This window comes from Heteronotia binoei, chromosome 6 (genome assembly GCF_032191835.1).
Source record: "Heteronotia binoei isolate CCM8104 ecotype False Entrance Well chromosome 6, APGP_CSIRO_Hbin_v1, whole genome shotgun sequence".
In the NCBI taxonomy this organism is placed as follows: Eukaryota; Metazoa; Chordata; class Lepidosauria; order Squamata; family Gekkonidae; genus Heteronotia; species Heteronotia binoei.
The window spans coordinates 59,812,373-59,829,631 of record NC_083228.1 but is presented as its reverse complement, the minus strand read 5'-3'; the positions used below and the strand labels follow the sequence as shown (position 1 = coordinate 59,829,631).

At 43.0% G+C, this 17,259-nt stretch overlaps 1 protein-coding gene across 1 annotated transcript in view; it reads left to right on the top strand.

The window, feature by feature from the left end:
• The window catches only part of SLC18A2 (solute carrier family 18 member A2), a 56,362-nt gene that overhangs the window by 30,863 nt on the left and 8,240 nt on the right, over window positions 1-17,259 (top strand). Inside the window, exons 10-12 of the mRNA XM_060241548.1 lie at window positions 6,064-6,159; window positions 16,141-16,219; window positions 16,449-16,500. Of these exons, the coding sequence (XP_060097531.1) occupies window positions 6,064-6,159; window positions 16,141-16,219; window positions 16,449-16,500 (227 nt within the window). The remainder of the gene's footprint in view (window positions 1-6,063; window positions 6,160-16,140; window positions 16,220-16,448; window positions 16,501-17,259) is intronic.

The following is a 17,259-nucleotide window of genomic DNA, read 5'->3' as shown; positions in this document are numbered from 1 at the left end:
CACTTGTGGGATACGGTGGGGTATAAATAAATTAAATTATAGAGGATGGAGAGAGGGGGAAGCAATGTATCACTTTACTCCCAACCTTGCTGGCATTGCCCCTGCCTCATGACTCTAACTTTTGGGCTCTGTTTTGACTCTGATTTCTGGGTTTGTGCATGAATCTGTTGCTGCTGCCAGATTATCTACATTGTGCTTGACCTGGGAGCTAGACTATGACCATGCTGCTCCAGCTGTGCCCACATCTCATCTTGTTAACAATTCAGCCTGGCTGACCTGTGTGTTCCAGGCAGTGTCTATGTTAGGTACAACTGTGCTGATTATAACTGTTAGAAGGCATGCAGTGGTGCAGGAACTAGTCCTTGAACAAAGCAGTTAATAACTCCACAGCAGGGTAGCACAGTCACTGTACATATACGGATATATGGACATATGAAGCTGCTTAATACTGAATCAGACCCTTGGTCCATCAAAGTCAGTGTTGTCTACTCAAACTGGCTGCGGCTCTCCAGGGTCTCAAGCTGAGGTTTTTCACACCTATTTGCCTGGACCCTTTTTTGGAGATGCCAGGGATTGAACCTGGGACTTTCTGCTTCCCAAGCAGATGCTCTACCACTGAGCCACCATCCCTCCCCACTGGTCATTAGCCATTGGTCATATTGTAGGCTTGGCAGAAGATTGGCACTGTGATGTAGATGGAGTCTGTAGTAGCTTCTCTCCCTGCATAACAGCCTGCAAAAAACCCAGAGTTTTTACAGTAGTAGCAAAAAGCAAGTGGGCTCCAAAAATGTGAACATGGTACTCTCACAGGTTCCTCAGGGCCTTACCCTTTTTTTGTGGAGGTTCCCACCTGGTGGAATGAATCTGTTGATTGACATAATGTAACCACTGACTTAGTATTTAGGACCAAACTACATGTTTATCTGTGACACTGAGTTGGGTTGAGGGAATCTGTTATTTTTGCAGATTGATGTAACATCAAGGTACTAGCATTCCCAAGCATGCCAAGGTTCAATGTAACTCAAGGGTACTTGGGAAACTGGGGAGGGGGGGAGGAGGCTAGAGTCTTTCCACTGCACCATTTTCCCAATCTGAAACAGACATGAGGGGTAGAGATACCCCCCATGGCTGTTTTGGTTTACGAAAATGATGCAGAAGAAAAAGCTGAAGCTTCCCCACCTTACAGGGCTCCTATGCCAGATTGGACTCCAGTGCAATTGGGAACATTGGTTCACTGTTATGTCTGAATCTAATAAAGGACAAAGTTAGGATCCCTGAGACCTGTGTCACAAGTAATATGTGGTTTCGGCCTAAGCTATGTTTTGGAACCATGTTGGTACTGCTCCATGGGGCTGTGAATGATATCCTGAGAACAAGGATGTTTGGTCAACAATAAAAAAGGGAGAATTCAGTTGCTGACGGTTACCCCAGACTGTAGTTGTACCTCCTGTGTCCCCAGTTACAGGGCAGGTGTTGCACAGGCACAGCATTGCAATGACAACATGGTAGGGTTGCCAAGTCCAATTCAAGAAATATCTGGGGACTTTGGGGGTGGAGCCAGGAGACTTTGGGGGTAGAGCCAGGAGACATCGGGGCAGAGCCAGGAACAAGGGTGTGACAAGCATAATTGAACTCCAAGGGAGTTCTGGCTATCACATTTAAAGGGACAGCACACCTTTTTAAATGTCTTCCTTCCATAGGAAATAATGAAGGATAGTGGCACCTTCTTTTGGGGCTCACAGAATTGGACCCCATGGTCCAATCGTTTTGAAACTTGGCGGATACTTTGGAGAGAGTCACTAGATACTATACTGAAAATTTGGTGCCTCTACCTCAAAAAACAGCGCCCCCAGAGCCCTCAAAACCTCCAGATCAATTCCCCATTATACCCTATGAGAATCGATCTCCACATAGAGAATAATGAAGTACTCAGCAGACTCCCCCCCCATTTCTGGCAACACTGAAGGGGGATTGGCCTCTCTACTCACGAGTTGCTGCCAACTTCTTCAAAGTAACACACACACCCCATCTCAAGAGGAAGCCTTTCAATCAGCGACTGAAGCCTCGGGAGGTAGAAACGCACATGGTCCTCTGGGGGTGGAGCTCCCCCCCTCTGCTGGCCAGACTCCCTGAGAAGACGCCTGTGGCAGCCGGAGAGGATGCAAGGACTACGAGTCCCAGCATGCACCTCGCGAAGGGAGGCCGGACTGGAGCGAATAGCAGGCCAGTGGTGGGCAGGTCTTTGTGACCCGGAGGAAGGGAGAAGCCTAAAGCCTGCGAGGGAGGGAGGCAGGCAAGGAAAGAGACACCGCGCCGTTTCCCCACCCCCCGCTTCCACATTTTTGGAGAGCGGGGGAGGAGGCTGCTAATCCAGAGGTCCCCCGGCAGGGCGGGGGGGGGGGGTTGGGAAGCCTACAACATGGTGATATATTACAAACGTATCTGAAGGACACCTCTTCCCCATGCACTGTGCATACTTACCTAGGCATCCTATACATATATCGAACTGTAGCACTTTAATCTGTAGCCTATAATATTTTAATTGTTTATTTAACTTAATTTGAATGTAATTTAACTATGTTTTAATTGTCTTTTATAGTAATGATTGTATTTTATTGTAATCATGGTATAGTCCATGTCCTGTGAGCCGCCCTGAGCCCGCCTCGGCGAGGGAGGGCGGGATATAAGAATAAATTTATTATTATTATTATTATTATTATTATTATTATTATTATTATTATTATTATTATTATTATTATTATTATTATTATTATTATTATTATTTTATTTATTTACTACTAGTGTTGAAGGAGTCATATTTACTGTATTTATTTTTGATTTATAACCTGCCCTCCCCCAAAATGGGCTCAGGTGTTGAGGCAATAACCAAAGTGTGTGGAGGGGAGCAGCAGTCACAATTTGAGGCAGGCACTCCCCCTCTCCTTCTTATTTGTGTGGTATGCATTGTTCTTTCATCCCTAGCTGGATGGGTGTTGTCATCCTGAGGTGGAACACCTGATGTGGATCTGAGTGGTATTTCTGGTATGCTAAAACAATATCAGATTTCCCAGGATATTTTTTTCATTATTGTATCAAACAGCTCTATGACAGTCAGTCTAGAAAGCACCTGGTTAAGAAATGTATTCATCTACCGCCACTGAATGCTGTACAGCTGACATATAATGCATTTAATGCTCATTCATTCATTCAGCTGACATTTAATGCTCATTCATTTTCAAAACATATTCTGATGTGAAATAAATTTGTACATCTGAGGATCTTTGAGAGAATTGTTAAAAATACCAGGCAGAGCAAAATTAAAACAAAAACCCAGCAATGTTGTAGTGGGAATATTTTCTTTCAACTATTCCATTGCTTTTTTTTTTTTTTGCTCAGGAAGCAAGATTCGTGCAAGCAGCCAGGTCCTTTGTTTGGGTCTCCCCTACCCTTTACTAGTTTCAGTTACTATTAAGAGAGCAAACACTGACATTGATATACTGGTGGCATGTCATCCCTGTAAAAACATAGTTAGTACATCTATCAAACATCTTCTTCACAATGTTGTCATGCAAATAAGAAAGGATCCATTTCTAAGTGTGGTGGATTCTAACATTAGAAAGATTTCTGTGTTAAGGCCTACAGGGAAACAGACAAATGTACCCCAAAACCCAGACCAGCAATTCTAAGCATTTTCCATTATGAGTTGCAACAATTTGTTTGTTACAAAAAAACAAACAAACATTTCTTAATGATTGTTGGAAAAATGAGCAATACTAAAATCTGAAAATCCAAAAATACTGTTGAGAAACAGGTAAGGTATAAAAATAATCTGATAACTAGCCCTAATGGAAATATTAACCTCAGATACAGGCTTTGGGTTCTCTTCCAAAATATTTGGCTCCAGGCTACACATTCAAGTTCAGCAAATCTGTCAAAATTCATATAGCATTTTTTTAAAGGCAAGGGGACCTCAATTAACAATAATTAACAAAGCAAAAAAAAATTCAGCATCTTCTGGAGGCTAACAAAATACAATAAATCAATAAAATCAGTCAAAACTCACTCAAACCTCAAAGGGGAATGTCCTGCTCAAAAGAATCTTGCTTCCTGAGTAATTTCTCCATGATTTATGTAATGCATCCAGAGTATTATTGATAGTTGAAATATACTTGACAAAATTTTTAAACCAAGATCGTTTTGTATTTTCCTTACCTGGATCATGTATGAGCGATTCACATTCTGTTATCATTCCAGTTATTTTTTGGATGCCTATAAAATGCTGAATTTAAAACTAGGTTATTTTGAGTTATGAAATTTAGTTTATAGGCTGTTCTCTTGAAAGCCGTTTGTTGTTTATGTTAAAATCATTGTCTATTTAGATCTGTTTATTTTCAGTGATGAAATTATGAATATTTATGCACTTTTGAAGAAGCAGAAAGATAATACCTGCTCTGTTTTCTTAAGCTATTTTCCAATAGACTTGTTTAAAATCAGGTGTCAGGATCCTGTGAATTAGGATTAAAATTGGGAAGTTGGGGAAAAACTCTTCACTTCCTGCTGAAAGAATCCAAGCATGTCATTCAAAATGCTTTTCAGCCCCTCTTCCTTTGTAGTATGCATATGAAAACCGGACCATTTAAAATGTACATATCAGATTTTTGAATCAATTGATGACAACACAGGAAGGTTTATTTACGTTGGGATTCTAGTTTCTCTGTAGTTTACAGTGCATTATTAGTCCTCCTCAAGAAAAAAAGGTGAAACAAATTGTTTTTGTTTGATTCTTGTATTTTTGATACTGAGAATTTTTTAAGGGTCTTGTTAGAACTTTCAGTGATAGCTTGTAACATTTCCCCTCCAAAACTTTCTTTTGGCTGTATCTGAAAAAGTGTGCATGCACATGAAAGCTTATACCCAGAATTAAACTTGCTGGTCTTAATGGTGCCATTGGGTTCAAACTTTGTCTGTTGCTTGTGGCTGGCTGAAGAGAAAATGTATTGGCTCCAGCCTGTTTTTTTTTAATTCTATCTATGATTTCATTGTATCACTATCATTCAATTCTCCTCCTTTTTTGAGTGTCTGTCCCACGTGGATTTTGTACGTGCAAGGCCCTGGATCCTCAGCATAGCCTTTCTTCCTTCTCACCAACAGAAAAACTGATTGCATTATACCCAGTTTGTACACAATAGTTTAAATATTCTTCATACTCTTTTTGCAGTGCATTGCACCTGCAGAATAGTTGGTGTGAGGAGCTCAGATTTAGAAAAATGGTGTATGGGGAAAGGTTAAAGCCTTCTTCCTCACTGCTAATCCAATTTGAGGAATCTCTCAAATATAAAAATATGTTGAGAGATCTGATCATGCATATATTTTTCATCTAGTTTTGCCCTGGTGCTCATTTAAATCCATTATTATTTTTCATTAGATTGGGAGGGGAGGTTTGACCTCATTGCAAGTGATCAATAAGATATGAGGGGCCAGGTTTTAAATTTCCTTCTAGCTCCACCTACCTCATAGCATGTTGTGGTGGGGGAGCAAGGTAAAGGAGATAGTAAGCCACTCTGAGACTTTGAGATTCAGGGTGAAGGGCGGGGTACAAATCCAATATCATCATCTTCTTAACTGCTAAAAAGAGTTGTAACAAAATGTATCCATGGCCAAATAAAGATTGTTTGAAATACTAGAATTCAAAACTAAGATATTAATGCAGCTCGTAATTGTTAGAGCTGACTCTGCAAACCAGGTTCGATATGCAGTCTACCAGACCTACCACTCATGTAAAAAGCTGCATATTGTCCACATTAGATTTAGTGTGCTTTTTTGAATCATGCCACACTCAATGGATCTGTCTTGTTTCCACTTTGAGTTGTGCTGAGTTCTTGGACAACTGGAATATAAGGACTAAATGACTTTCCTTCTCTCCTAGTCTTAAAAATAATCAATATATATTTGACAGGCAAGTTTTTGAAGCACATATTATTTCTGTCAATGCTGTCCTTTCCATCTGTTGATTAGAAGTTAAGTGAAATAATTCCAGCAATCTATTTTCCATCTCTCTTCAAGGATCAATATGTTTTTCAAATATGGCTATTGCTATGCTGGAACCAGCATTACCCATCTGGATGATGGAGACAATGTGCTCAAGAAAATGGCAACTTGGTAAGGTGAAACAAATTGTTTTTGTTTGATTCTTGTATTTTTGATACTGAGAATTTTTTTAAGGGTCATGTTAGAACTTTCAGTGATAGCTTGTAACATTTCCCCTCCAAAACTTTCTTTTGGCTGTATCTGAAAAAGTGTGCATGCACATGAAAGCTTATACCCAGAATTAAACTTGTTGGTCTTAATGGTGCCATTGGTTTCAAACTTTGTCTGTTGCCTTTGGCTGGCTGCAGAGAAGATGTATTGGCTCCAGCCTGTTTTTTTCATTCTATCATTCTATCTATGATTTCACTGTATCACTATCATTCAATTCTCCTCCTTTTTTTTGAGTGTCTGTCCCATGTGGATTTTGTACGTGCAAGGCCCTGGATCCTCAGCATAGCCTTTCTTCCTTCTCACCAGCAGAAAAACTGATTGCATTCTACCCAGTTTGTACACATTAGTTTAAATGCTGGCATGTCTTCATATTCTTTTTGCAGTGCATTGCACCTGCAGAATAGCTGGGCTCAGCAGGGGGCTGTAAAACAAGATACGGAAAATATTCCATTTTACTTTCCTGGTCCCTCCTCTTCCTCTTCTTCTTCTAATACAAAATGGATGTGATAAATTCAATATGGGTGAAAAAACATTTCTGTCAGCAATAGCCATTTTTTTGTCCTATGAGGCTCATTATCTAGAGCAGTTCTCACCTCAGTCCAGTGACTTCCATGTGTACACAGAGGGCTTCCATGCTAATTATAGTTGTTCCTATTTGTTCATTGTAATTATTTTAAAAATAATTGAAAAATAAGACTGAAACATAATAATTAGTGATTTGTAAATGATTAGTGATTTGTAAGACCAATTGTCCATCAACTCCAGCATCTTATTTCACACAGTGGCCAACCAGTTCCTCTGGACAGCTATAGCAGCGCCCACCTCACGGCCTCACTGGATCTCTATATTTTCGTCTCTTCGGGGTATTTTTACTTGTTCTGTTGATGGGACCCCAGCAGCTTTGTTTATTCTTCCCACAAAATATATAGGCTCACGAGAACTTTAACTTAAACCACAGATTTATTGTAACAAAAAGTCTTAACTGGGGATATGGGAGATATTTACACAGGCTTATTCTTTGTTCAGTTGTTTCAAGCTTACAGTCACTTTTACTTTCTTGGATCTCTCACAGTTACACAGTTCACCGTTCCCTTTAACTCACTCTCCACCTCTAGCCAAGGTCTGGCCTCTTGGGATCGATGTGTCTAGTCTCACCCCTCGACTGGAGTCTCTCCTCTCAGCCCTTCTTGGTGTCTCAGACCCACATCCACTCCCTCAACCTCCTCACTAGATCTTTAGAGTAGTTTCCCGGTGTCTGTGACCATTCTGGTCTTAACTGACTCACACACACACAGCCCTCTTGGCTGGTTTTGTCCAGCTGGCAGTCTCTGGAAGACTTCCCCGTCTCCGTCTCCAGCTTCTTCACAGGATCAACTGCCCTCTTAGCCCTTCTGGCCGGCACTAACTGACCCTCTCAGTCTCTGTCAGGTCCCCACTGACAGACTTCTCTGACAGGCCTCCACTCTGTCAGACTCCAACTGACTGAACTCCTGCCTCAGCAGTTTCCCTCACTAAACTAACTTTTTTTCCCTCCCTGAGAGCTCAGAGCACTTTGCCCCCACCCTCAGGTCACCTGACGCAGCCCTGTGCGTCTTCAGATTATGGTTAACCCATTGCTTTCCGTCACATGTCCCTCCCCCTTTTGAGACATTGCGCAAGGCCAAAGGTTTCAGCCTTTTGCTGAGCAATGGGACATGGGCACACTTGCTTGGGTTACACTAACTTCAAAATTATATACATTCTGCATCAGTTATACAGACTAATTTCTTTCATAACGTTACCATACAAACAGACTTTTAAAACTTTACATTCTTCCTGATAGTGCATCTGCTATCACATTTTGCTTCCCAGGGATATGCTGAATGTCAAAGTTGTAATCTTGGAGCTGTAAACTCCATCTTATCAGTTTGCTGTTCGTATCTTTAACCTGGTTCAACCATTTCAGGGGAGAATGATCTGTACACAGTGTAAACTTCCTTCCCCATAGGTATGGTTTCAATTTACCTATTGCCCACACAATCGCTAAACACTCTTTTTCAATTACTGAGAGGTGTTGCTCTCGGTCCAATAACTTTCTACTCAAGTACAGAACTGGATGATACAGTCCTTCCTCTCCTTGCTGACTTAATGTTGCACCTACCCCCACATTAGATGCATCAGTAAAGAGGGTAAACTCCTTTGAAAACTCTGGAGTTCTCAACACTGGTTCAGAACCACTTTCAATGCTCATACGCTTTTTGACACTCTGCATTCCAATTTACTGGATCAGGGTTCTTCTTCTTCGTGCACTCACATAGCGGTGCTGCTATCGTGCTAAACTCAGGTATGAACCTCCTGTAGTATCCTACTACGCCCAAAAACGCTCGAATTTGTTTCTTGGTTTGGGGTCTAGGCCACTCATGTATGGCTTGCACCTTTCCCCAATCTGCTTTGATCTTACCTCCTCCTAGCACATGCCCTAAATACTTAACCTCGGCCATGGCTAGTTGACACTTAGATGCTTTGATGGTGAGACCCGCATCTTTCACTCGTTGTAACACAATGGCCACATGCTGCAAGTGTTCCTTCCATGTAGCACTGTAAATAGCAATATCGTCAATATATGCAAGAGCAAATTCTTTCAGTCCCACTAACATCTTATCAATTACTCTCTGAAATGTGGAGGGAGCATTCCTTAACCCAAATGGTAACACAGTAAACTCAAAGAGTCCCTCTTTGGTTACAAACGCTGTTTTCTGCTGATCCTTAGGATCCATAGCTACCTGCCAATAACCTTTTGTCAAATCTAAGGTGGTAATAAAATTGGCAGCTCCAATTGTCTCGACCAACTCGTCTATGCGAGGCATTGGATACACATCCGGTACTGTGATCTTATTCAGTCTTCTGTAGTCCACACAAAACCTCATGGTTTTGTCCGGTTTGGGTACTAGGACTACAGGTGAGGCCCACGGACTTTCTGATGGTACAATCAAACCTAATTTCAACATTTCTTCTACTTCCTGCTGTACATACTTGGCATTCGGGCCGGTCACTCTATATGGTTGGAGTGCTACAGGCCTCGAATCCCCTGTGTCAATCTTGTGACACGCTAGGTTTGTCTTACCTGGTACATCTGAAAAAATTGTTTTGTACCCTCCCAATATTGTTTGTAACTGACCTCTTTGTTCTCCATTAAGAGAAGGGGCGAACTGAACCTCCTTAAGGGTCTCTTCCTGGGATATTTTCCCCCAACCCGACAATTCAGTTCCCGCCCACTCTCCCTTCTTTGCAATTAAAACCAAATTACCCCTGTCAAAATAAGGTTTTAACATATTTACATGGAACACTTTACATTGTTCACCATCTTCACTTAAATTCACTACATAGTTCACGTTGGAGACCTTATGGGCGATGGTATAAGGTCCCTCCCAGGCCACATCTAACTTGTTCTTCTTCCTGGGCTTCAACACCAGTACTCTGTCTCCTGACTTGAACTCTCTGTCTCTGGACTTGGAGTCGTACCACTGCTTCTGCCGTCGTTGCGATCTTCTCATGTTGTCTGCAGTCTCCGTCATCTGCTTGGCAATTCTTCCGGCGGTGCATTGTTCTTGCTTCTGCTGAATGAGCCGCTGCAATTCTGTTTCATCAGTTGTGATGCATAGCTGGTCTGTGGATGGGGAAGCCATACTGCTCAAAACTTGTACAGTTGGTTTCCTAGCTTGGACAACAGTTCCATTAGTTGTCTTGGGAGAGGATGACAAAGGAGCACACCTGCCAACTGACGACTCTGATCGAAAAGGCTCGCTGGTCTGGACGGTTTCTTGCTCTTTTGCTTGGCTGTGTCCTCTGCTCACTGGTTGGGCCACCTCAAAGGGTTCCAAAGAGCCAAACATGCTCTCCCCTTCTTTTTCTGTCATCTCCCCAGTTCTCTGCCATAGTTCCTTCAGGCTGTCATCTTGTTGCTGCTCTCTGAGGAATTCTGCAGCAGGGATGGTCTGCAACATTGTTTCCTCTTCTTCTGCTGGTTGCTGTACCAACACCTCAGGCACGGGCTGGGGTCTGCTTCTTGTAACAATGTTTACAGGATTAGCTTGCTGTCTCTTTAATTCAGAAGCCAAATCATTGCCCAATAAAAGCGATGTTCCTATGTCACTCAGGACTCCCACAATCCAATCACCTTGGAACTCTCTATACTTGATAGGAACTTCTGCCAGGGCCACTTCAAATGTAGGTCCTTTAATGCCTTTTATGGTGTAAGATTTCCCAGGCAAATACTGATGACTTTTTACTAATTCTGGCTGTATTAGGGTAACACGCGCCCCTGTGTCCCTATAAGCCTTGACTTCCTTGTCATTTACTGTCACAGTCTCAGTATATTCCTCATCCAAGCTTTCCTGTACCTTCCACACTTTCAGAACACCAGCGGGTCTTTCTAGTGGTGTGTTCTCTGGAAGTGAGGGGTTTGTTTCTACTTCTTTCTGTTGAACTTGTACCATTTTAACTGTCTTAGCTGGTGGGGTCTTTTTTCCTTTTTCTGGGCAAAACCTGGCATAGTGCCCTATGCCCCCACATTGGAAACAAGCAGCCTGAGTCTTTCTGTAAGGAGGCGGACTGGACCGCTTTGCAGGGCTGTTGTTACCCACCCCAGACTTCTCTGGAGAGTTCCAGACTCGGGGGTTTTTAGTTGGAGCAGTCCACATTGATCTCCCTAGATCTGATTCAATCTCATCTAGAATCATAGCTGCTTCTTCTACTGTCTTCAATTTCTTGTCTCTCAGAACCCACCTATACTGAGAGGGGACTTGGTTATAAAACTGTTCCAAGCCCACTAAGTTTTTCAGGTCCTCTAAAGTGGAAACTTTACTCCCTTCTACCCATCTGTTCAGGGCTCTGTCTAACTGACAACCTAGTTGAGAGTATGTTTCTCCAGGCTTCCTTCTTATTTCTCTAAATTTTTTCCTGCTTTGCTCTGCTGTTAAGCCAAAGCGGACTCTGACCCTTTCCTTGTACAATTGATAATCAGAAGTTTCCTCATCCCTCAGTTCAGAGTAGATTTCACTCAACTCTCCACAGATCTGAGGTCTCAAATAAATCATTCTGTCCTCATCAGCAACTCTTAAATCTTTACATGTTCTTTCAAAATTAAACAAAAAAGCTTCTACATCATCCCCTTTTTGGTACTTGGGGAATTTCTTTTGTTCTACTGTGAGTCGCCTCTCATTTCTAGTATCACGTTGAAACTCAGGCCTTCCCTGAATCTCCTGGAGTTTCAAACTGTACATTTTTTCCTCATGTTCTCTCTCTCTTTCCGCTTCCCTTTCTCTGTGTTCTCTCTCTGCTTCCCTTTCTCTGTTTTCTGCTTGAATCTTGGCCATCTGAATTTCTTTTTCTGCCTCTATTCTGGCCAATTCCAACTGTATTTTCATAGCCTCTATGCTCTGACTAGGATTATCCTCAGGAATCTCTTCTTGTGTTTGCCCATCCCCCGTGGCTGTGGTAGTTCTCTTAGGAGGAGCCATTTCTGACAGGAATTTTTCACAAAACTTTATTAATTCCTTTACTGCAGTGTCCCTCTACTTTCTGTGTGTCTTAGTGACACTTATTTTGGGGTGTTCCTTCGAAATCCCGACGCTGGCAACCAAATATAGCAGCGCCCACCTCACGGCCTCACTGGATCTCTATATTTTCGTCTCTTCGGGGTATTTTTACTTGTTCTGTTGATGGGACCCCAGCAGCTTTGTTTATTCTTCCCACAAAATATATAGGCTCACGAGAACTTTAACTTAAACCACAGATTTATTGTAACAAAAAGTCTTAACTGGGGATATGGGAGATATTTACACAGGCTTATTCTTTGTTCAGTTGTTTCAAGCTTACAGTCACTTTTACTTTCTTGGATCTCTCACAGTTACACAGTTCACCGTTCCCTTTAACTCACTCTCCACCTCTAGCCAAGGTCTGGCCTCTTGGGATCGATGTGTCTAGTCTCACCCCTCGACTGGAGTCTCTCCTCTCAGCCCTTCTTGGTGTCTCAGACCCACATCCACTCCCTCAACCTCCTCACTAGATCTTTAGAGTAGTTTCCCGGTGTCTGTGACCATTCTGGTCTTAACTGACTCACACACACACAGCCCTCTTGGCTGGTTTTGTCCAGCTGGCAGTCTCTGGAAGACTTCCCCGTCTCCGTCTCCAGCTTCTTCACAGGATCAACTGCCCTCTTAGCCCTTCTGGCCGGCACTAACTGACCCTCTCAGTCTCTGTCAGGTCCCCACTGACAGACTTCTCTGACAGGCCTCCACTCTGTCAGACTCCAACTGACTGAACTCCTGCCTCAGCAGTTTCCCTCACTAAACTAACTTTTTTTCCCTCCCTGAGAGCTCAGAGCACTTTGCCCCCACCCTCAGGTCACCTGACGCAGCCCTGTGCGTCTTCAGATTATGGTTAACCCATTGCTTTCCGTCACAACAGCCAACAACAGGGCATAGAGGCTGAGGGGGGGGGGAGGCAGATCAGCCACCTTTGCTGTCTCCCTGCCAGGGGAGGAAGATGACCCACATTTGCCATCTCCCCGCCAGGCGGAGAGACAGCAAAGAGAGTTGCCGTGCTTCCCCCCCTATTTAAACACCACGGTGGGGTGTTTAAATGGGGGGAGGAAGATCACCCAGCTTTGCTGTCTCCCCACCAGCCAGAGAGACAGCAAAGAGAGTTGCCGTGCTCCCCCCCATTTAAACACGTTGGGGTGTTTAAATGGGGGGGAGGAAGATCCCCCACCTTTGCTGTCTCCCCACTAGGCAGAGAGACAGCAAAGAGAGTTGCTGTGCTCCCCCCCCCCAATTTAAACACCACGTCGGGTGTTTAAATGCCAGGCAGAGAGACAGCAAAGAGAACTCCTGGGCTTTCCCTTCCTTTCTGGGTGTTTAAATGGGGAGGAGCAGATCGCCCACCTTTTCTGGCACCTTTAAAAAAAAAAAAAAGACAAGCACAATATCCCACGTACTGTGCTTGCGCGAGTGTGGAATGCCATCTCAAAAAATGAGGTCCGGTTGAGACCTCTGATCAACCAGCGACGGGACCAATGCTGCTTAGAACTGAAGGATGGAGGGATGTCTGATCAGGAAATCATTGTAAAAAAGCTGCAGGGTATAATAGCGACGGGTTAGGGATGGATTTAATGGTGAGTGTGACTGTGGCCAAGGAAAAGCACAAGTTTCGCACAGCAGAAAACAAATAATATAAAATGCTCTCAGCCTGGGAAAACATGAAATGCAAGCTTCTCTTCCCCCTGTGCCTGGTGCTTAGTGTAATATCCCCCTTTGGCTGTGGGTTCCCTTGTCAGAGTACTCACTAGGCAGTAGTCCTCATGTCCATTAAGAGACAAAGCTGACTCAGAGCAACGTTTGATTTGCAAGGACATAACTCCAGGAAGCTTCAGCTGGCCATAGGAATGCTGGAAAGTTAAACCTCTCCATTGAAACAAAGTTGCAAGGAAAACATGGATTGGATTTCCTATTCTGGTCTGATCTGCCCATAGGCCTGAGTGGGAAATCCATTCAGCATTTTCTCTGCAGCTTCACTTCTGCTTTAGCCTCTGCAAAAAGAAGGCAGAAGGAGTTATGAACACCGGCAGCCTTGGAGCTTTGCAGGGCGAGGACAGGAGGGGGGGAGAAGTGAGCCCTGTAGGCATGATTGAAGCCCTGTGGGGGCCAGATTGGCCCACAGGCCACATGTTTGACACCCCTGCTCTAGGGATTTGACTCTCTTGTGTTTCCCCTTCAGCTTCCTTTTTACTGTTTTCCACGTTTTTATAAAGTTTCCTCTGTTACCATTTTGGACTTGGGGGGTAACGTTCCATTGACCTGAATGCTGAAATGTATAGCATTGTGGTCACTGTTCCCAACTGGTGTAACAACCTCTACATCTCCTCAGGTTTTGAGATCCGTTAAGAACCAAGTCCAAGATCACTACCCCTCTGGTTGGCTCTGTGACCAACTGTTCCAGTACACAGTCATTTATTATGTCTAGGAATCTCATTTCTATAGTATGTCTCAAGCACGTTTACCCAGTCAATATGAAGGTAGTTGAAGTCTCTCAGTATAATAGCATGTGCTTTAGTCACCTCCTTTATTTACTTCTCCATCTCAAGATCAGTCTCAAGAGTTTGATCAGGTGGGCAATATTATACCCCCATTTTTAAGTAACCCTTAAAGCCCCATATTTTCACCTATATACCTTCTGTTGGGGAGTTGATTTCCCTGATGTTTTCTAACTTACTTGATTCTATGCCCTCTTTTGTGTACAGTACAACATCACTATCATCCCGCCCCTTCCTGTCCTGCCTTTAGAGCTTATACCCAGAAATGACTGTATCCCATGGATTTTCCCCATTCCACCATGTTTCTGAGATACCTACTATATCTAAATTGTCACTAAACGTCAAGCTTTCCCATCTTTGCTTGGAGACTTCTTACCACTGGCATATAGACACTTATAATGTGTTTCCTTCTTGCCTCCCTCGGGCCCTTAGACACACATGGCCCTCAGTCATCATTGTGCCTCACCCCCCAAGTTCTATTACACTCCTATCAATATTACCCTGAGTGTTTGTGCAGTCATCTGACTGACTTGTCTCAAATCAGAGGCTCCCCAGCTTCTGTTGACTTTCACTTTGGGATTAGTTTAAAAGTTGCTCTGACACTTTTTTAATATTGGTCAACAGCAGCCCAGTTCCCTTTTGGTTCAAGTGAAGCCTGCCTCTTTTGTACAGGTTTGGCTTGTCCCAAAAAGTTTCCCAGTGCCTAACAAATCTAAACCCTTCTTCCCAGCACCATTTTCTCATCCACTCATTGAGTCCCCTGTGCCTGTCTAGCTGGCCCTCCGTGTAGAATCAGCAGCAATGTGGAGGATGTAGAACAGGGGCCCCCAACCCCCGAGCTGTGAACTGGTTCCGGTCCATGGCCTTTTAGCAACTGGGCTGTGGAGTGAGGCAGAGGCACCGCACCGCCCCTTTCACCCATCTGGGTCCCAGGTGGATGAAAGAGGCAACACAGCCTCCATCCAAAGCCCTGTCTTTTTCATTCACCCAGGTCCCAGGTGGGTGGAAGGGGCAGCGCAGCAGTGACCTTCACCTACCCCTCATTTAAAGACCCCCATGAAGGGGGCAGGGACAGGGGCAGCAAAAAACCCTAATCCCCACCCCCACCAATCTGTGGAAAAAATTGTTTTCTACAAGTCCCTGGGGCCAAAAAGGTTAGGGGCCACTGTTGTAGAATATGCTGTGAATGTTATAGAATATTTTTCAGTTGGAAAAGTAGGTATCTGTACACTTGTTATGATGGAATAATATCACAAGAAGCATGGACAGAAACAACCATACATAGCTTGGTTGGATGGGGTCCCACCATTATCCAGCAACATATTTTGATGGCTGTAAATGGTGAAGAGGTCAATAGTAACTTGGATGGCATTAATTGTGAATTGCTGTGGATGATTAACTTGGTTTTTGAAAGACATAAATGGATGACCTCCAACATTTCAAAATTATCAGTAATTTTAGTCATTAAATTATTTAGTTTCCACCTTAATTTTGTCTTTTGTACAATGATTATTATATTTAATCTGTAATATTTTTCTCTTTGTTTCATACAGTCATACATTTTGTCTTCTACACACTCTCACATTCTTGTATCTGATAGTAAATATTCCCTTTGAAGCATAACAGTGGTTTAAATTTGATGGATAATCTTGTTAGATCCCATAGAACAAACCGGATATTACATTTTCTGGTTCAGGCTGCAAACGTCCATTAGACATGTTCTAATGAAAACTGTTGTGTCTGAAATTATGAGTTTTTCTGATGCTTCATTGAAACTGTTATTGATAAAATCTCCCATTCATATTTTTCAGGCGTTGCTTTCATTCCAGCTAGTGTCTCTTATCTGATTGGAACTAATATTTTTGGGGTCCTTGCACACAAAATAGGACGGTATGCTGAATTTAAAAACATCTAATTTGACACAATTATATATTTCCTAGTTTTTCAATACTCTTGAAATTATGCATAGTTAATGAGAAATATACTTTTATAATAAAAGAAATTAAGTTACAATAAATTGCGTGATTTTATTACTCTAGTTATTAATTACAAGCCCATGTCAATGTGTACTTTTTCACTGTCTAATCTTTGATATCCAAAAATGTTTTTCCTTTGATAGGTGGCTTTCTGCTCTAATTGGGATGGTAGTAGTGGGAATAAGCATTTTGTGTGTGAGTAAAAAATTGACACTTCTCTGATTTGAAAAGCAAGTTATGTCTTCCTCATTAAGTGTGTGTGTGTGGTTCTGCTGACTTTTCTCATGTAGTGATCAAGATGATATGGTATTTCAAGTAAAGTTAGCCCACAGATTTTATTTAAAGTGGAAGGGAAATGTGAGGATCTTTGCTCATAGTTCCTGTGCCACCACCAACAACTGTTTTGTCCTCAAATGGGACAGGTTTATTCAGGCCTCAAAAAGAAAAGGGGAGAAGGCACTGTGCCAGGCCTCTCCCTTCCCTGAGGCAGCCCTTCCTTTAAGAAGTGACCGTTTTCTGCTTCTTTCCCAGCTTGGCTGAGAAGCCTCCCTTGTTAGGACCTGGTCTCCCTCCCTCTGCCCCAAGAACCAGTCCTGACCCCTATCCCTGTTCAAGCTGTCTGGACAAACTGATCATCCACTAATTGATATCCTTCTACTCTAACTACCCCTTCCTCTCATCCTCCTGACTGATTGGTTGCTTCCCTTCATCCTCCTAACTTAGGGTTGCCAAGTCCAATTAAAGAAAAATCTGGGGACTTTGGGGGTGGAGCCAGGAGACTTTGGGGGTGGAGCCAGGAGACATTGGGGGTGGAGCCAAGAACAAGGATGTGACAAGCATAATTGAACTCCAAGGGAGTTCTGGCCATCACATCACATCACAGCACACCTTTTAAAATTCCTTTCTTCCATAGGAAATAATGAAGTATAGGGGCACCATCTTTTGGGGCTCATA